This window comes from Takifugu rubripes, chromosome 1, assembly GCF_901000725.2.
Source record: "Takifugu rubripes chromosome 1, fTakRub1.2, whole genome shotgun sequence".
Classification (NCBI taxonomy): Eukaryota; Metazoa; Chordata; class Actinopteri; order Tetraodontiformes; family Tetraodontidae; genus Takifugu; species Takifugu rubripes.
The window spans coordinates 5,736,770-5,758,108 of NC_042285.1; the positions used below are offsets into that span (position 1 = coordinate 5,736,770).

General features: G+C 40.3%; 1 protein-coding gene across 1 annotated transcript; it reads right to left on the minus strand.

The window, feature by feature from the left end:
- Nucleotides 1-1,637: 1,637 nt before the first annotated feature.
- Nucleotides 1,638-20,841, minus strand: LOC101064828 (BRCA1 DNA repair associated). Its single transcript, XM_003961258.3, has 21 exons — nucleotides 20,668-20,841; nucleotides 19,786-19,877; nucleotides 19,625-19,678; nucleotides 19,472-19,552; nucleotides 19,307-19,395; nucleotides 19,195-19,231; nucleotides 18,992-19,104; nucleotides 16,579-18,894; nucleotides 16,423-16,478; nucleotides 15,532-15,667; nucleotides 14,893-14,944; nucleotides 8,511-8,602; nucleotides 8,270-8,427; nucleotides 8,104-8,191; nucleotides 7,867-7,944; nucleotides 7,673-7,713; nucleotides 7,134-7,217; nucleotides 4,808-4,865; nucleotides 3,612-3,685; nucleotides 3,298-3,346; nucleotides 1,638-2,204 (listed from the first exon to the last, which is right to left on the minus strand). Exons 1-21 carry the CDS (start codon nucleotides 20,824-20,826, stop codon nucleotides 2,095-2,097), a joined length of 4,017 nt encoding a protein of 1,338 aa, XP_003961307.3. The 5' UTR covers nucleotides 20,827-20,841; the 3' UTR covers nucleotides 1,638-2,094.
- Nucleotides 20,842-21,339: the final 498 nt, after the last annotated feature.

Genomic DNA, 21,339 nt, shown 5'->3' on the forward strand with positions numbered 1-21,339 from the left:
TGTGTAAATCACGTCTTCGGCTTTCCTTGGGCAAAAACAAAGCCAAGGACGAACCAAACATTGTACGGTGGGATTTACTGGTAAGGTAACAGAAGAGAGGACAGACGGTGTTGGATTTCCATAGCCACGAGGTGTTTACTTTGACCTCTAAAGGGAATTTATTTGAGTAATTCTGCAGTTTATAGCTTGCCAATTTACATCTCTACTCTGGTGAACATCAGCCCTGCTCTCATCTAATCATTGGCTTGCTTGTGTGTCTTGTCTGACAGTGAATCATCAAAACCCTATTTGGCTTTGATGCACTCGATAAACAAGCATTCATTTTTCATTGCGCTGCACGGATGAAAAAAACAATGCCGCTTTATGAGCGTCGTCTGTCAGTCTGGATCCTTGTCTCTCACGCAGGGACGGAGCTGAATGTACGCTTGGATGCAGCCTGGCGCTGAAAAACCAGCTGACTGCAGGAAGTTCCTCCTGACACCAGCGGTGTCACCTGGTACCGCACATCTGGCACCGGAAAGACCTCAGAGCAAAGGTGCTGACCTGGCTCGTTCGTGTGAGTCCTCTATATTCACGCACCCCCCCAATATTTTTCCCCTTTTCCAATTCAACCACCGTTTTTACCATCTTGACCATCACCGACAAACATAAGCAAATTGCTCACTGGCACTTTCTGAAATATCTTCCAAAACCTCGCCGTGTTCCTGATGCACTTGCTGCACACTATTACTTCTGGGTGAGTAGATCCTAATCAACACTATTCAGGCCAAACGCAACCGCACCGTTTGCAGAACAGAAAGTAAAGTCATTTATTATTAAAGACGCCCTCTATATTGTCTATACGTTGCCTGCATATTTAATCTGCTGGCGTTTCTAAAGATTAAGTGAAAAGGGAAAAAAAAAAAAAGAGACGATAACCCCTGAGATACGGGTTAGGATCGGTACTGAAATGTCCAGGATCTATATGATCACCTTCTGCTTTGTTCCGATCAGGATTACAGGAGTCTGGGATCCCCCCGGAGAGGTCACCCACACCGTTCTGTCAAACCTCTGGGTAATTAGAGCCTCCTACAAAGTTAATATTCATGTTTTTGAACCGGAGTACCAGGGAAAACAGACGCAGGAGAACATGCTAACATCATATAGAAATGGCTAGTGTTCTAGTGTAATGACCCATGACCTTCTTGCGACCATTACAATTGTTCTGAAAGGTACAATGACTCTAATGCATTGCCCAACAGACCAGCTCATTGTTGGGTGCTAAATGAATCATCTTTGGGATTTGAAAGTATTTGCAGATACCTTTTCTGGTTTCCAGTCATGCCACATTTTATATAACATTACGCTGCCCTCTTGTTCCCATTCCGTGCTCAGGTTGTGTACAGCTTACAGAGCAGGTTTTTTTTTCCAGTACCTACATATGAGCCCGTTCTTGTAAATCTCTTTTCCACAATTCATTCACACGACGCACGTTCAATAATTCAGGAATACATGGTAGCACGCAGGCCACGTTCAGGACAGCTGGTGGCTTTTCTGCTGTGAACGAGAGCCACACAGGGGATTTGGAAACAACAGCGCGAAGAGGGAAGATGGATGACAAGAGCTTATTAAAATAGCATTAGTTCTGACAGGAAACATCAGGGGCAAAATAGTTTAATAGGCCTCCTGGGGGCGATAGTGAGCACAGGACATAGTCGTAGTAAAACTAACTAAATCTAACAACAAACAGGTGTTTGGCTATTTGTATATGAACAATCTATAATTCCAGGATGGGAACTGCAAAAGAATGTTGAGTTATGTAAATGTGCTCAAAATGCAACCGTGTGTAACATTTTCTTGTTCACGACATTTGCGAAACATTTCCCTCTTTGTTTAATCTTTTCGTTCATCCTAATGAATTAAAACACTGGAGGAGAAGGTCCATCTGTAGGTTAAACTTTATATACATCATATATACAGTCGCTACGCACAGCTTTTGGCATAACAAGATAAACGCAGGTTATAATTTGCCAATAAAACAGAAGCTGTAAAACTGGTTGTGAGCAGGACGACAGCTACCCACAGCTGGGGATTAAAAGGGGCGAGGATTGGAGGTCAGGCGGCTCTCAGGTCAGCTCTGTAGGTCCTGAAGTCTTGGATGGTGTAGGTTGCCACGGTGTCCAACAGCCACCCCCGAGTCACAACTGTAGCCTTTCTAGAGAGGCCTGGTGAACAGACAGAAGGGTGAGTTCTTCTGCAGCGGTCTGGGAGCCAGCGTGATACTGGCTCCTGTCACCATCAACCGCTGCTCTTCCAGTAAATGGATTTTTTAGTTGGATCTTTATTGTATTGCGCCATATCACATTTAAAGTCTAGATAGGTTAGTGCTTGATGTTGCCCAAACATGTTCCTTGTTGCCATGGCACCACATAATTACAAAACCATTTCCTTTTATTTAAATGCTAATTACGTTCTCCTGCTTATATGATGACATTTAGGAGTTGTATTACTTTATCGTTACGTTTTCCTGATTTGACCCTTTCTTTGGGTTACAGCTCAGAGACAGTGCGAGATGAGGGGCACTTCAGTCATTGGTGATGGAGGAGGATAAAAGGGGGGGCAAGAGTCAGGGAGCAAGGTGGCGGGCTACTCAATTACCTGGGCTGTGAGTGCTAAAGGATACAGAAGAGAGAGCTGCATTAAATATGCAACAGTGCAAATTAGGATGCAGGGAGGAGGGACGGGGATGGGGGGGGGGGCTCACAGATCTTTTTCAGTTTCCATGTGATGGCAGCCCCTTTTCCTCTGAGGCCCACTTGTTTTGACAGTTTTCCTTTCTCGCTCCTACCTGACATTTTCTCTTGGCCATTTCTCCGCTGCCAATCTTCTTTTACACCACTTTTCCTGGCAGTTCAACACCCCCCCCCCCCCCCCCAGGTTGGCTTTTGGCAAGCAGCGTCTGCCATCTCACCGCTCGGCCGATCTAAACCGGCTTCTGATGCAGACGAGCTCCTGTGGATCAGTCTGCTAGTGAGCAGACAGAGTGGAGCACAGTGGCCAGAAAGTCTGAGCTGCTGGGACCATCCGTTCATTTGGACACATCTCTGTAAGTAATCAGCCAATAATTCATGTAGCCCCTTACTTAATAAAATACGTCTGAATACGAGAATCCTTTTTTTCCTGCCTTCAGACAGATGGAAATATACAACACAGTGAAACCATCAGTGGTCCCAAAGGTGACTGATGTGAAATCTGGCGGTTGTGTTTTACAATGATGCCGATGATATGAAAGTCATGAAATAATAAGACAAGACTCACTCTTGTAGGATTCTGATCCGGACTGAACGATGATCAGCTGATGATGAGTCTGCAAAAAAACAAGTTAGAGTGCAATTAAGAACGAGCACAAGCTTGAGATCATAAAAAAATGAGCTTGAATTAATCTTTTCAAACTAAACACCGAGTCACATCTTTCTTCAGTCTTTGAAAGTAGTGTGCTTCATTTCCTTTAAGGACTCATTTCAGATTTAATTATCTCAGAGGCTAAGAAGAAAAGGAATTCTCTCTGTAAAAAGCATTAAAAACAAAAAGTTGGAATCTTTTAGTTCGAGTGGAACAGACCCGTTACTTACCGGTTTACTGTGGAGCAGAAGTGGATCTTTGACAACAGTCGCTCCACACAGCTCAACCATCAACTCCATTTCAGCTACAGTGACACAAACAAGCAAAGAATCAGTCTCTGATATCACTCTTAGCAAAAGCAATGAAGGGTTTATTCGATTTGCTACATTCCCAGTAACAAGTTGAAGCCATCCCTTAAACACAGGGACTGACATCCAGCCGACGCCGTTATTCTGATCCTTAAACCCTTTGAACTCCTTGATATTGTGTCAGGGCATCCCTGTCGTCTTAGCTTATATTGGTAACCTTGTTGTTCGGTACACAAATGTAAAGCAATTACACACTGGATGGTCGGGCTGAAGAAAACAGACATTTTTGTGCCATGTGGAAGAAAGTCTTTAAGCTCCTCGTGCTACGGCAGATGCTGGCCCATTAGCAAAGCTTAATCGATCCAGCAGGCAGCGGGAAAATGCTGTGGGAGCACTTTAGGAGCCCCAGGAAGAAGAAAACCGAAGGCTGCAGCCTTATGGGTTTTTAAGCAATGTGCATCAGGAGACCTTCACCCATAATCTGTGTGCCTGTTCATTCGTGTTGGCAATGGTAACGCAAAGGAAGGTTACTGATGAAGGGTAGCTGAAGTGGTTGAGCCTTGAGCTTGGAGGTCATTCAGCAGACAAACTGAACTTAATCTACAGCAGTTGAGCCAGTTCCCAAAGAGAAAAGAAGACTTTGATCATGATTTGAAAGCCCGTCTTTCTTCTTCCAGGCAGCAGACTGACCCTGAAGCCTTTGCTGTGTACGATCAAACTAACAGCAATGCTCTTTGCTAACGCGTGTCATCTATCCGTGACCTGAGAGAACAGAGGTTAAGTCAGAGCAGAGCTTTGACACAATGGTTCAGAAAACCTGTCAGAGCTGCTTTAACTTCCACCTATTATGACGGGCATGTCCCTGCTTCTCTCTTCAAAGCAGGTCCATCAAATTACTGCAGGATCCATGAGAACAAATTAGGAGGTTGAGAAAAGTTTTTTTAATGCCAGAACTGACAGATGGGAGCTTTAAAGGGGAGCGCTTTAAAAGGTGTTGAAACCTTGTCTGTTTGGAGCTTGAATAAGTGAACTAAATGTCATTATTCAGTCAGGGATTTAACAGGAAATACACACAATTGGTCTTCCCTCCTGTAGCTGCACCTGCTGTGCTGATTTACCTGTGGTCATGTCTGTAAAAGGCCCCTGAAAACAGATATTGAAGTCTTTCATCAGCAACTGCAGGGAAGAGGAGACAATTTCAGAATTATCAAATCAATATTTAAACAGTGAATCTCTTTGTCTTGTTTGTAATGCATGCACGAGGTATTCAGAACAAAAAAAACAGCAAATAAAAAAACGACATTGATGTCGATCAAACAGTGAACTTTATGTCAATATATTTAAAACTGAAACGCAAAATAGTTTCCTTGTTCTACAATAACTACCCAGACAAAATAAATAAATCTCATAAACCCACATGGGGTCTTTCTGTTGGAGAAAGTAGTGTTAATTTCTCGAACCTCCCCATTTGTCTGTAATGATTATCAGCCAGAGGGGCTGCGATATGAAAAAGTATTTCTGCAAGATTTTTTAATTTAGACAACACAATGTCCTTCAGGAGGTATAAAACAGTTCAAACCGAACACATACACACACACTACCTGGTGCCAGGATCAGCATTCTGGTGACAGACTCCCTAGAATCTCTTGGAAATTTGCTAGAGTGGTGGTTGCAGTGGTGGAGGGACAGAAAGGGAGGTTGAGCAGGACAATTTGTCCACCGCTATCAGAATATTAAAATGACTTAAATAAGCCTGAAATTACAAGGTAATTCAATTAGCAGAGGTTCTTCAAAGGGACTGATAGGGCCGAAGTGACATGAAGCATTTCAAATTTTCCCCTTCAGTAGCAACAGAAGTGGTCTTTGCACCAAAGAAATTTGTAATGATTTCCCCCCCCACCCCTACCAACACATGGTTAACTTAGAGGCTAAGGGAAAAAGGAAACGTGACATAAAAAATTCAAAGAAAAATGACCCTTTGATCGGAACACCTTTCCTTTCCTTTCCTCATGAATTGTTTTTTTAATATTTGTGTTGATTTCAGCTGTTGCTATGGACTGAAAGGCTGAACAACCACCTCTGTGTTGGTTCTATAAACACTAGGAATTATGAATTACAAATTCATATTAATGGATATTTGGTGCAGTCGTCGAGACAATTATCCAACGTTGGGACCCAAAAAAGGAAAGGAACAGCTAAAAGTGGCTTAATTAGCTTACAAACCAGCTCTATGCAACAGTCCACTCTCACTTTCTTCCTGTGTCCTTAAAACACATGTTTGTTTTAGAGTCAATAAATTAAAGATCCTTATTCTACTTGTACAGATGGAGGAAACAACCGCGTTTGGAATAAGCGTTGCAGCTAATGTAGCAAAGGGAATAGAAAGTGTTTCCTCAGCAGTAGCACAGATGCTCATTAGCAAAGCTCTGTGCACAGCTTACATGCAACCACAATCTGCTCTCACATTTTTCTGGACTGCCATTTAATAATGTGGTTCAGGACCATCAAAGGGTAAAGACTCATTACCCTTATATGGCCTTATCGAATTAAGTAATATTGAAAGAGCTGATGAGTAAAGTCTTTTGCTTCTTTAAATGATTAAATGTATTTATGGCACATTTCTTTGCTTGCCTGGCCTGTACCATATTAGTGTTCAATGTAGGTGTGCAACATCTGTGGACCTGAGTGTGTTTTGTTTTAAAGTAAACTGCAGCTGCAGGAGTGTGAAAGCAGATGTGATCAAAGATTGATTGATCGATTTAGCAGGATCTGGCAGAGGTCCTCAAAACTGAGACCAAAGAATATATTTAAATGAGGACTCTGCTCAGACTGACCTCAGACACAGCTGTTGGATTAAATAAAGAAAATCAAGTTTGTTAAGCATGAGCAAATAAAACTATATAGATTTAATCACGAACAGGCCATCAACTGAGCAGTTCACCCACAGGAGAGGTGTAAGGAAATAGTCAGTGTTTATTTCAACAAAGATTTCATTGAATTCATTTCTACATCTTTGAAAACCATTTAAATGTTAACTGAAGCTCCAAATCTTTAGCCTGTAATTATCCTGCGAGCTCATCTAAATTCCACATTAAAGCGCCGTGAAAAAGATGCATAAACTTTGTTTTCAGTCATCGGTCATCACTATGGAACATTTGTGTGTTTTGTTCTGAAGTTGTACACCTGCCACCTCTTAAAACCTCAAAACTGAACTTTAATTCTGCAAGTTGCTGATCTTTAGTGAGGTGACATTTACGTGATGGAAGGTTCTTTGCAGTACTTTACTGCAGAGATATTATGAATGTTAAGCATCTCAACTGTTCCTGCCACATTCACAAAAGCTCAAATTCTCAATTTGAATGTACCCACCACATTCAAGGAAAACCAAGTCAGAAAACCAGATTACCATATTTTAAAGGTAAACAGTTAAACATCCGCACTCACATTGTTGTCTCCTGTTGTTCGAGCTTTCATTGGGCCCTGGTGGTTGGATCCATTAACTACATCACCTCTCACTTCAAAGGTACTCTGAAATAAGAATAAGAACGTCCATATACGTGCATAAACACTAGTCTTACTCGCTGTAGTATGAAGTAAATGGTGATTCTTTGAGCGGTCAAACACTTGAAACAATTATTCAGTCTAATTTGATAAAAAGCCTTCTGAGAGACCGCTACAATGTACTGATTTATGGCAAGGGTCAAATGACCACCTGGTCTATCATTCAGTTTGACAGAGGTAATTTCATAATTGTAGAGATTCTATATACAATAGATTAATCTATTTAGTCTCAAATAGATGAGTTTCATTAAAGAAAGAGTAACAAATTTAAAGCAACTAAAATAATTTATGAGGTATCAGTGAATCACCAGCAGTTCCATCAATCTACAACCCTAATTCAACATCTTGACAAAAGGAACAATAATATCAAGTCACCCACATTCAAAATGGATAAATTCAAGCAGCACAGACAGAGACCATACCTCATTTAAAAGTTTCTTTTGTTTGAAGCACTCCGAAATCCCTGCAGAGAGCAGTGAGAATGATAGAACCACGGTGTCATCACAGGGATGAACGATTGTTTCAGTGGCTACTTATGCAACACGCCTTTGATGAATGAATGCATCTCCTCATCGGTTTTTTAAAAGTGCAAATTCTACATGCTCATCTAACTTACATTGGAAGCTCACCACCCACTTCCGGCCCGCAATTCCAAGAAAGTACTTCAGTGTGCGCTCACACACCAGTTGTTCATCTGGCAAAGCCAAGCGAGATGGGATGAGTGCAAAGGTTCAGAACATTTTGGCCGTATTTTTACGGAAGAATGCAGTAAAAAAAGAGCATAAAAGAGGCCAAAGGTGAATTACAGTGATCTACTCTAATTACTACTGTTGGAAAGCAAAAGCATGCTCACCTGTGTGCATGACAATGTGAGTCACCTCTGGTGTCACCTGGGAGACCACAACGGCGCCAATCCGCTTAGCGAACTTTTTCACTGTTATCTGTGAATGAAAACAACATTTACAGGTCAGTTTGACCTATCGTGGTGTGTACGAGATACAGACCTCTCCTGAACACACCTGTTCACTGGCGCCCAGTCCAGACGTCACCAGGAGCATCTTGGCTTGGCTTCTGTCTCCCTCAGGCTTGTTATTTTCTTTGTCTTCGTGGCCGGCTGATGGGGAACCATCAGTCTTTGCAGCTGAACTTAACCCAACTGTGTTGGATGTTCTGGAGTCTTTAGGAAACAAAGAAAGAAACTGTAAAATACATAGATGTATATTTTGGTTTAGATTCTCTCATCTAGAGCAGCAGCCTTACTCATCTCTGTCGTCCTGCTGTGCTTGGAACCAGAAGGAGGCGCATCAGAATATCTTGTGTTGGGTTCTAGTGCTTCTTCTGGGAATGTTTCTCTTCAAATAAGAAAAAAGAGACAAAAGTAGTAGTTTATAGGACTGGAAATATCTGTATAACTTACAGTACACTGCCATGATCAGGGAAAAGGTTCACTTGGACCATCCAGAGATAATAAATACTAAAAAGCAAATCTCTAATGATCTCCAGCTCTAAAGGCTTCAGCTAAGGATGAGGATTAAGGATGAGAATTATTATCTCAAGTGTTGAAGAAAGGGGTGAATGAGGACAGACTATTTTTTTTGAGCAAACTTCCTAAGGGCGGTTAATCCCACAGAGGATCAGTGAACCATGCGGAGAGAAGCAACAAATTAAACTGCGCTGCACTGATTCATTCAAAGAGAGCGAGAAAGCTCTGAATAAGAAAGAAGAAAAATGGAATGACCAATTTGTGTTCCTCTCATTACCGACAGAAAAAGAATTATCGTGAAACTGACTCATTTTCAGAGCTGTCATGACACACGTCGTTGTGGGTAAATGTTGGCTGGATGTAAAAACAATATTGTAACTATTCAAGCAAAAATACAAATGAAGACATCCTATCCTAAAGACATCCAAAGATATCCTACCAGTCAGTGACACACAATGATCAAATCAAATCAAATCAATCTTTATTTATATGGCACTTTTCATACGCTAGGTAGCACAAAGTGCCTCACAAAGGATAAAAACAGCAAAGAGAACAACAGAATTAAGAAAAGGACAGACACACACACATGCATACAACACACTTACACACACACCCACACACATAAGCAAGCTGAGGCAAGCTGAGACATGGCTGGGCACCGAGACCTGAGGCGAAGGAGACGCCACCTTTGGAGGCCCACCAGGCCGAGGGAGGTCACGGTCCGCGACCACAGGTGGTACCGCCACAAAGACCACCCCGACCCGGACAGACCGGAGGCTTCACACCAAAGCACAGAGCCCCCTAACCACCCAGGCCAGGGTCGACAATGGGACAGCACCTCCAGCGGTAGACCGGAAACATCTCCCAGCCTGGCAGGCCCCCATGAGGAAACACCATGAGGAGACACTGGAGCTAAAGACCGAAGGACTGAAACAGTAAATGGGATAAAAGGTATAAAGACTAAAAACTGGGAATAAGAACTGAGGGAGTAAAACAGTACTAAGACTAAAACAGACTAAAACAGTAAATGGGATAAAAGGTGTAAAGACTAAAAACTGGGAATAAGAACTGAGGGAGTAAAACAGTACTAAGACTAAAACAGACTAAAACAGTAAATAAGATGAAAGGTGTAAAGAATAAAAACTGAGAGACTAAGAACTGAGGGAGTAAAACAGTAAAAGTGTCAAGTAAAGTAAGGATAAGACATAAATTTAAAATAATCAGAAAATCAATTAAAGGCTTGATTAAAAAGGTGTGTCTTGAGCCTCTTTTTAAAAATCTCAACAGTCTCTGCGGCCCTGAGGTTCTCCGGCAGGCTGTTCCACAGTCGGGGACCATAATAACTGAAGGCCGCTTCCCCGTGCGTTTTAGTGCTTACATGTGGAATGGTTAAAAGGCCGGTGTCGCAGGACCTCAGAGTCCGCGAGGGATGATAGAATAAAAGCAGGTCAGATAAATAAGTCGGGCCAAGACCATTAAGACATTTAAAAACTAATAAAAGAACCTTAAAATCGATCCTGAAACGCACGGGTAGCCAATGCAGCGATTCTAAAACTGGTGTGATGTGCTCCCGCCCTCTGGTCCTCGTCAGCACTCGTGCAGCTGAGTTTTGTAGTAATTGTAGGTTTGTGATGCTCTTTTTTGGAAGACCAGAGAGCAGGGCATTACAATAATCTAAACGACAGGAGATAAAAGCGTGCATCAGTACCTCCGTGCTGGCCTGAGAGAGAAACGGGCGGACTCTGGCTATATTCTTCAGGTGGTAAAAACCTACCTTGGTTATGTTTTTGATGTGTGGAATAAAACTAAGCTCAGAGTCAAGGATCACACCCAGATTTTTTACAGATTGAGATGGCTTAAAATCCTTCAATTTTGGAAAAATCTTCTCTCTCTGACCTTCAGGACCAATAACTAAGGCTTCTGTTTTGTCCTGGTTGAGCTGTAGGAAGTTTTCTGCCATCCATGACTGGATATCTAAAATACAGTTAAAAAGGGCATCAACTGGCCCTGTGTCATCAGGAGCCACGGCAATGTACAGTTGCGTATCGTCAGCATAGCTGTGGAAGCTGATGCCGTGGCTCCTGATGACATCCCCAAGAGGAAGCATGTAAAGATTAAAAAGGGTTGGACCTAAAATTGACCCTTGGGGAACCCCACACTTTGTCTCATGGATTCTCGAGGAACATGTATCCATACTTACAAAGAAGCTTCGATCACTAAGGTAGGAGGTGAACCAGTTAAGAACAGTACCAGAGAGGCCGACCAGGTTCTTCAGTCTATTCAATAAAATATGGTGGTCTACTGTATCAAAAGCGGCGGTCAGATCCAGCAGAACCAACACCGTGAGCTTTTTGTTGTCTAGGTTACACCTGATGTCATTTAAAATCTTTAAAAGGGCTGTCTCTGTACTGTGGTTCATCCTAAAACCAGACTGATGCCTCTCTAAAATATCATTTGAGTTTAAAAAATCATTTACTTGGTTAAAAACAAGTTTTTCTAAAATTTTACTTAAAAATGGTAGGTTGGATACTGGCCGATAGTTATTTAAAACGCTGTGGTCTAGATTGCTCTTCTTCAGAAGGGGCTTCACCACCGCTGTTTTAAAGGAGGTGGGGAAGACACCTGTCTGAAGAGAGCAATTCACCATATATAAGAGATGTTCCTCAAAGAATCCATAAAATGTTTTGAAAAACGGTGTGGGAATTGGATCTAAAAGGCAGGTTGTGGGCCTAACTTGGGAGAAAACTCGACCAAGTGTCCTCGCATCAACCAGGACAAAACTCTCCAGTGTCTCCTCAGGTGGAAGCAATGATCCAGGAGTGTTGTTGATAAAAATTTGCTGTGATAAAAGACTGGATCTAATATTATCGATTTTACTCCTGAAGTGGTCTGCAAAGGCCTCGCAGAGGGTGTCAGTCGTTGTTGTGGGACACTTGTTAAAATTACCGTTGGTTAAAAGCTCAATGGTGTGGAATAGAAATTTGGGGTTGTTTTTATTGTTGGAGATTAGTTTTTTGAAATGAGAAGTTCTTGCCTGCTTGATTGTGAAGCTGCTCAGCTGGGGTACCCCAAGGCTTCATTCCTGGACCTAATCTTTTCAGTCTCTTTGTAAATGACCTACCCAATTTGTCCAAATGTTAATTCACAATCAGATACCAGATGTCCAGGCTAAAACTCCCCCCCCCCCCAAAAAAAACCCCAAGAAGCTGCTGCAATATTATTAGCAGCACTGGCAATTGTATCTCACTGTCTTGATGATTCCTGTTGCGCCTCAACACTAAAGACTATGAATATTTTTCTCTTATCATTGGGCAGAGGGTGATCAACCATCCGCAGCAGTTAATGGAAAAAGAAAGAGCCCTGACGAAGTGAAGACTTCAAATATCTTAGAGGAGTCTTTGACAAAAATGTATAATTTAAATCACATGTAAATAAAAAATAAAATCAGTTCATGTCATATAGGAACCCTTGTCAAGAATATTGGATGGAATTTCATGGAATTGAAGAGGTTTCCTGTAGAATTCGTTCAGGGACAAAGCAAAAGATAAAGAGCAAGAGCCTTCAGCAGAGGTGATTGTAATGTACCTAGAATAGGACTTTAACTTCTGTTAAATGGTCATATCTGTAAGAGGAACCCATTCCTGGAGCAATTTAACCACCATACATCAGAAACTGCGATGACTAGATACTTTAAAAGAAAAAACAAAACAAAAAAACTTGTGCTGGTTAAAAATTAATCAGACATGTACTCATATAGCTTAAATGCTGTTCTGAATCTGATGCCTGTTCCTGGTCCATTCATCTTTTCACTTGTAAAGATGTTCTGTTATAATAATGTTTGTTTCGATCGTGTCTGCCTGTGTCTTTTTGTGGTTTGTTTTGACTTACTAACTGTCTATTGTATGATGTGATTTGTAGTTGTGAGGTATTTAAGTGTTCTGTGTTTGGGTTGTGTAACTACCTGGATTGGGGTTACAGCTGAAGAAGTCTATTTGACGTCTCATGCACCAATGCTGATTAATGTGCATTGTCCGAATTCAATAAATGAATAAATAAAAGGAAATAAATGATTAGCATAAAATTAAGAAAAGTTTGGAGGCCTTTTCGTTACATATTTAATGCCAACCATTCTTTCCATTTAGATCATGTGCATTTGAGTTTGGAAATTGTTTTTAGTTGCGCCCCTCTGTGTTTTCATCTGCTCTCATTTTTGCCTGGAGGATGGCACTTAAAACCCTACGAGACGAAGGGGGGAGGTTGACGCAGTCAAGCAGGAGAGATAAATTACTGTAACAACACAAGTTTCCCTCTAAGTGCTCCAAATGACATAATATGCTGCCGGTAATTACTTTTTTTATTCTGCACAGCATAAGCAGATTTGGTCTTCATTAGTGAGATTATTTGCCTTGTCCTTTATGGATGCATTACCATCTGAAACTAGCGACATACAAACAGATTTTTCCTTCAATTATGAACCAAACAGGATTAATTATGTGCTATTTGCTCCAGTTATTATTCTGGCTAATATGGGGGTGCTGAAATACAGGCCCATTTAAAATGGACTGCCACTACATGCGAACCTCTGAGGAAATAATGGCAAATCACCAATGCAGATATGATTTTGTTAGATACGTTACTGTGTTTGGATTGGGCAATAGGGAGCATCACTGCAGACTAGTTAATGGGCCTAAACAATAAGGCTCTCCAAGATAGGAAAGATAACAGCATACTTCTGTTACATATAGGATTAGGATAAGTTAAACTAACCAGCATCTCAGCCACCTTTTTTCAAAACATGAATTGAGCCTTTCTTTGGACAAAATAAGGTCACAAAAATCTTGTTATTAAATCAATAATGAAAAATCAAATATGTGTGGATGATGACTGAAGTATTTACATCCACCCAATTATGCATATGTCACTTTGTCCTTAATAATCTTTTTTTTTATTAGCATGGGTTTTTCCTTAAAGTTACCAGCTTCACTGAACCTTTTATACAAGAGGTCCTGAAGAGCAGAAACAATGGATATGGAGAGCGTATTAGCTCCGATTGCCTCATTGCTTGTGTTTGCGATGGTAAATCAAGGCGCGATTATGAACATTTTATTAGCATTAGGAATGCCCACCAGGCAGTATTTAAAAATACTGTAACAATACTGTTCTGCCAAATGTTTTCATGGTGACACAACAGCATGTCTTTTGCTTTGGTGTCATGTTTATGTCTCCATTTTAGTCCCAAAAAGGGAAGGGTGAAGTCAGTGCCACTTAAAATAACAAATCAAGCCAGAAATGGTAGAGCGGTTATGGACCTAAACCTGGACTTTAACAACCAAGTTAGGACAACAACAAAATCAGCATAGTATTGTCTGGAAAATATAGCAAGAGGATTAGAGGAATTTTAACTAAACAAAATTCAGAAAAGGCTGTCCATGCGTGCCTACACGTCTTCCTTAAAAAAAAATAAAAAAAATAAAATCAGCCAGACAGTTGCAGCTCATCCAGAAGGCTTCACTAACACAAAGAGGGTGGAATCGTTTCTATAAAGCACTGAATGCTCTTGAGCCTAAATATATTTCAGATTTACTTTGTACAATATCAAACATCCACACCACTCAGGTCCTCAGGAAGAGGTTCACTCATGGTTCCCACAGTCAACAACAAACATGGTGAAGCAACTTTTATTACGCTTCTCACTTGTGGAACAAACCTCCTGAATGCTTGGGGACTGCTCTCACACTCATTTCTCATAAAATCAGGCTTTAAATCTTTAATATGCGCCCAGGCCTTCGAAACTGATAATATTTTCCTTCTCCTATTTTAATGAAGCTTCTATAATGTATTTCTTTCTATTCTTTCTGCTATTCTCTTTGCTTTGTGTTAATATTTTTATGTTGTGCCTTGCAAAGCACTGATTTGCCTTGTGTCTGAATAGTGCTGCATAAATAAACTAGCCCTGCCTCTGGATTTTCAGGGACATTACCTTGCTGGACATGTCTGTCTTTCTTTTTTTTTTTCTTTTTTTTACCACCACTTGTTTTTTCAGCAAAGAAATTACAGAAATCATAAAAGAGCTGTAGTTGATAAAAACTAGTAATTTACTACAATGAGTAAGCAAATCACCAGATTCTGTTTAAATCTACTTAAAAACGATGTACTTACTGGTTAAAATCTTCATCCTGGACATTCGGGCGCAGTTTGTCAGCATCTGAGCCTGGAGACATGAAACTACAATCAGTACCAATAGTTCCGACCACAAACAGCTCAGTTTGTGGTGACTCGGGTGTATCCAGTTAGGTCCAGAAAGATTTGACACTCTTCCTGATTTGGGCTCTACAGCAGCAATAAACACTAGTGAGCCAGTGTTTTTTCAGACATTCAGACATCATGATGATGGTATATATTCCTTGGTTTAACAGCATCGGTTGTCCCCTACTCTTTGCAGTGCGTTGTGGGATACACTGAGTGCCACACAGGGGTGAAGTAATCAGGTCATTTTCTTTATGAGGCGATATGTTTGTACCTTGTGGTGAACCCTGTAAATCCTTCTTACTCTCATGAAGTCTTTACTCAGGTCGACTCATTCAGGTACTGATACTCCTACTTCATGGAGAGTGTTGGGTGGGCGTGATAAGATCTTGAATTTAACAGTATATATTTTCAGAAAATATATGCTAAATATTTTTGGGATTTAACTATATTTTTGTTCTAGAATAAAGAATAAAAACCCAACGCACTCTCCTTAGGGATACTGAAACTGGTGCTTAATTAAGCTGAACAAATCTATGGAAAACTACGCACCTGTTATTTTGCTGCTCAGGTTGGTTTTATTCTTGATGTTTTTTGCTGGGCTGGTTTCCTTCTCGTGTAGCACCTCTGTCACCAGTGCCATCAACTTTTCCAACCTCACCAGCTCCTTCTTCATCTCTATTTTTTGCTATAATAGGAACAGAAAAAAAGGTCAACATCAGGAAAAAAAGAACCCATATGCCCACTGAAACTGCACATTAGCCCTGAGATGAACTGACATTTGAAAACCCAGAGCCAGACAGTCATTATCAACTGGTAATGAATCTTTTATCATTTAGACAGGTGCTTGGTGCATGATTATATAACATTTAAGAAGTGACTTTTAAAATGTGTAAGTGCTTCAGTGTAGTTTAATAGTTTACCTGTCATCCACTACAGTTTGGAGCGCTATTGATTAATAGTCAAAAAGCAGACAACCATATTATACTAAACCTGCTTTCTTGAAATGTGTCAGACATTGGGGACTATTTTAAACACTGGGGTGTGAAGCCTGAACCTCACAATCAAAGGTAGTGGAAAAATAAAAGTGAAAAGTCTGGAAGATGGATGAGGTAGAAAACAAGAATCATCTCCTGGGTGCCAGTTCCTCTAACATAAATGAAATGCAATTTAGAAAGCTGCTGAGGGGGACTTTTTTTAATGAGCGAGGCAGTCTGTCAACTACTAGATGACAGCTTAGTTTGGAAAATGTGGTGGCTGCCCTCTCTGGGGCGGAACGTGACAGTGCAGCAGCAGGAATGCAGTGAAAACAGAATAGTGCTGAACAAGCAAACCATTCGGGAACAACTGCCTTTTTGCTGTCAACATAATGGGAAATCTAGTCAAGTTGATAATTCAAGTTAATAGATGTTGCTAATTAACCGAGAAGGTCATCAGGCATACCTGCGTAACAAGGACCTCGCTTGAAAATTGCGATGACTCGACATTATTTATGGCACCTGAGGGAAATGACAAAAAAAATTAACGGCCCATGAGCAAGAACAAACAGCAAAAAATGTTGTTGACATCTTGGGAAATAATCCAATATTTTAATCTTACACTCATTTGGCATGTCAAACAAGTCCACAGATGCTTGGCTGGAATTAACACAATCAAGGCTGGGACTTGCTGGAGGATTAGCACCAGGGGGGGCAGTTTTGTTGAGGATTTTTGAAAAACATGGAAATTCCTCTTCTGTACAATCTGATGAAGAGTCCAGCTTCTGAGACTTTGTCCTTTTCCTGCACCTGCTGAGCTCTCTGCTCCCTTGGCTGTATGTCACCTCTGGGACTGGCATTCCCAGGCCATCCGGGGTTAATGACGACTGTGCATCTAAAAGTTCCTCAGCAGTGCTGCCATTAAAACTGTGCAGTGAAGTATTACCTCGTGTCTCCTTCATCATTATAAAATCAGTTTTGCTCTCTGAAATTTGAGAAGGTTTTTCAGTTGCAAAGCAGATTGTCGAGTTTCCCTTTGTTAGTATGAGAGGAGAGGAACTTTGTACTACATGCTTCGATTCGTTATTAGGAGAAAGGGGGCTACTGGCACTATTACCGAGGACACAATTTCCAACTTCCACTGAACATCTGCTTTGAAGGCCCAAGGCTTTTCTCGTCAGGCTGGGTGAGCAGGACGGTGAGATCAAGTCACTACCAGACATGTTTTGACTGTCAATTAAAACCTGACTGTTGGTTATTTTAGCCATCACTGGCTGCACTTGTTTTGGCAAAGATTCATAATAATTTTCGTTCTCTTCAGTTCCTGGACTTTGGGTGTTTTCATGAACTAATAAATGGCTCCTTTTCATATTTGGACCAGTACCGAGATGGAAAGATTTTCTTTTAGTAGCTTTAAAGCTCCTGACCAACTGTTCTGTGTCCTGCTCACTATCGTTCTGTTGCTCGCGTTCCTTTTCAGCGAGTTCAGTCACCAACTGGACAGTATTTGGGGGTTGATTAGTTGGTTCTGCCGGAGCTAGTTCAGCACAACTTGGGAACACAGCGACGCAGCGAGGAGTTTCAGACAAAATTTCGGTATTTTGGACTTCAGAAAGAGAAGTTTTAGTATCTTCTTCTGATCTCAAAGAAGATGCTCTCTCACCAGAATCCATGTTTTCTATTTCTTGGATACCTTGATTATAAATACATCCATTTCTGTTTGCTTGTTGTGTTTGGTATTTACAATTTTGTGATTTGATATTATCCAGTATTTCACATTCAAAGTTGGGGTATTTTGAATTGTGTTGTTTTTCTGGGACATTGAATCTTGATGTTTCTTTCTTGTCATCTTCCTTAGTGAAGACCTGAAGTCTTCTACTTTTCCTGGTACATCTCCCTAAAGGAACTTCTTGGTCACCACTGCTGGGATAGTTTTCAATGTGAACTTCAACTTTTTCTGACTGCGGTCTAATCTTGGGACTAGTGTCTAGCTTTTCAACCGTAACCAAAACAAGCGGTTTTGACATTCTGGCAGACTTTGATTTTTCAGACTTGATGCCTTTACTTCCTCTCTGGGCAATTTTCTTTTTCCCACTATCTTCTGGCTTTTTTTGTGTGCACTTCAACAAATCACAGTCGACTTGCTGCAGAGAAGACCGTGTTCTCTTTGCAATGGTTTCTGGTTGCTGTTGTCCAATATCAGAAACTAGATGAGGTACTTCATCTTTGTTGTTTTGATCATTTTCTGACATGTGAGTTGGCTCAACGATTCCTCCACAATCCTCCAAGACTGCAATCTCTTCTTTTAATATGTTGCTACTGGTGTTTTGTTCTTGCTCTCTTATCGAGTGCACCTCTTCCTTATCTTCTCTGCTTTTATCTTCAGAGGTATTTTTGTCAGAATGATTTAAACAAACCATTTCGAGTGCCGCTTCTATCGGTTTTACGATTCCCTTCCCTCTTCGCTGTCTTTTATAAATCGCCCCAAACACCTGATCTTCCAGGGCTTTTCCACGAGCTCTCATAGGATTTGATTCACAGCGGAGTAGCCCAAGATCTATTGTTGAGGTGGATGAGCAGCTGTCGGAGTCATCGCCATCTTCATCCAGGTTCTCCAATTCCAGGCTTTGCTCGGATGGAACTTTCATGAGCCACTCTGCAACTTTCTCTAGACTTTTCTTCTGTTTCTGATCGAGAATCTTATCAGGCTCTAAAACCTTTTTATGCTTCTTCTTTGAAGGTGTTTGTAAATGTGGGTGTTCATCCTTATCTGGTATTAATGCTGGCTGAAAGGAAACCTTCTCCAACTTTCTTGGGCTGTACATTTTTTTGTCACAAGTTGGCGGGGCCTCTCCAAGACCACTGTCCAGGCCATCGATTTCTGTAGTCAGAGGACTTGTGTCTTCTAGGCCCATAAGCCTTGCAAATCCATCCTGGGCTTAATTGGGAACACATAGAGATAACAGATTTTAGACAAATACACCTGCTAAAATCAATAGAAAATGCTGTAGAGGGCAACCCCTTGAGAATTGTACCTGCTCTAGTTGAAGAATAAGACTTTGGAAGATCTTCATTATCATCTTCCGTACAGGAAGCATTTTCATCTGATTGTTCCTTATGATGTTGAGCATTTTTGATATCTGCAACACTGAGCGCAATAAAATACAGAAATGCACCACAAGTCAATACAGTGGGTTAACATTGGTCTTATTTAAAACTGCATTTATAGACTACTTACTGTGGTTGCTGTGTTTGCCTGGACAGCCCAGTAAAATCTGTAAATCATGAATTTTATTGAAATGAGATCAAAAGATCACAAACTTGTTTTGAAGATTGTGGTGAGGACTTACAGTTTGTGCCTGTGTCATTTTCATATGCCAGAATCATTCCCTGTAATCCTGTGACAAGTCTTTGAAACCCAGGGCTCTCTTGTAAGCTCCTGTGAAGTTGAAATGAATACTGATGTCAGCCTTAAACCCAGGCGATGCTCTATCACTGGAACAGTATTCTCTAACCTTTTGGTTATCTTGGATTTGCATACTGGACAGTTAGCCTTGTTTTGTTTGGTGTTGCTTAAAAGTTTCGAGATACAGAATCTGAAGGACAAGCAAACACGTTTATGACAGTGTTTAAATATTTCAATGAGGTGTTAGAAAAGAAAATATTACTTGCAAAATTGATGGTCACACTTGGTAGATACAGGTGCAGTCAATATATCCAAGCTAGAAGTGACAGAAAGTTTTGCGGGTAAAATATACATTTTTTCTTTGACCAGAGCCATATAGCTGTTAATGTTACCAGATATAAAATTCAATGGAATATTAGTCACCATATTGGACACTGTAGACTCTCCCAAAGCACTGAAATCCCTTTCTTAACATCTGCGGCTTTTGCTGCTTCCATGGTGATTATTTTAATGTCCTGTAAAAACAAAACCAACAAACAAAAAATAGCATAATGATGACAGCAAAGCAAAAGCAAAGTAATGTATTGATAGAAAATACACAGAGGGTTGTGAGAAACGACATTATTCTTCTATAAAAAAAAAAAAGCATATCAGTTAGATATGCTTGTTTTTTAGATTACAGAATTGGGTTATAATAGTGACAGCTGTGAAAGTCTCCTGTTCAGCAATAAAGCAACACAAAATGTTTTGTGTACCAACTAACTATATAACAATACGATTTTAACGTTAACTTTTACATTCAGACAAATGTATATGGTGACGGTACATAATTTTAGTAATTAACAATTTCAAATATATGCAATTTATACAACAGGTTTCTGCCTGGTGGCCATTTTAAACAACCAAATATAAACCATTCCAAACTATTAAATTATTTTCGTGTCAGAAGTAAATAAACATGGTAATCGCTTCGCAATCAGCATAACAATATTTGATTGAGATAAATACTGTCTTTTGATGCGCTTTACAAGTTGATTGTACGAACATGCTCTTTTAGTGTACGTGAATGGACAGAGTTTATTTGTCAAAACCCAAGTAGCTTAAGTTGATTATATTTAAAAAGACGAAAGAGCTCAAAACTAACTGCAAAACCTGGCTGGCACAACGGGGACGGCTAACTCTTACAGAGGAAAACAGTCTAGAACAAAATGCATGGACAACCCAAAACACGATTCGGGATGTAAAGCAGAATTTGAGCCTAATCCCACCTTAATACAAAACATTGGTAAATATTTGTAACTTTACCTTATTTTCTCGTAGATGAAGCGTACAATTCCAGAAATGACAAGCTTCAGTTTTCCCGCAACTAAAATCTTCTTCTCCTTTATTCAACATCGCTCTGTATCCACCGCGATTAGCGCCACCAAACGTTGTGGAGAGGTAACAACACGATACACAACGCATGTTTTTTTTTACGTCAGCTTTTTAGAATAATCATACAAACATTTTTGTAAAGGCGTTACGATTTATTTATGCGAAGGTAACGTTAAATGTGCTTAATCGCAAACAAGTAATTATCATATCTAATATTATGTAAAATGTTTCTCACAAAATTTTCATGAAATCTCCACGTGACATTTATTGTTTTCTGACGTCACATCTGTCGCAACAAAAACAAGGAAATGTAAAGAAAACTTAGGAATTCTGTAAAATGATACCACAGATATATGGCATGATATATGTGACAAGCCCCGTGAACAGTTGCTGATTGCCCCGTTTAACTGTCCTCCCCAATTTTGAAAGTGTTGAGAATATTACATAAAAAATATAAATAATTGAGATTGCACAAGTGGAAGGAGTGTGCTATTGATTCATATTCAGGGATAAAAGTGTTTTGACTGTGTTGGGCTCTGGCGATTTTTATTTTATTTTATGTATACAGTATATGTTTGCTTATAACACAAATTCTTAGAAAGA

What these genes read in the sequence shown, in the direction of transcription:
- LOC101064828 (XM_003961258.3), bottom strand. Translation starts at nt 20,826, where the DNA reads ATGCGTTGTGTATCGTGTTGTTACCTCTCCACAACGTTTGGTGGCGCT. An exon ending in TTCTGCTCCACAGTAAACCG is followed by an intron (nt 3,347 to 3,611) that starts GTAAGTAACGGG and finishes GTTTTTTTGCAG; the next exon opens with ACTCATCATCAGCTGATCAT. An exon ending in CGGATCAGAATCCTACAAGA is followed by an intron (nt 2,205 to 3,297) that starts GTGAGTCTTGTC and finishes TCTGTTCACCAG; the next exon opens with GCCTCTCTAGAAAGGCTACA.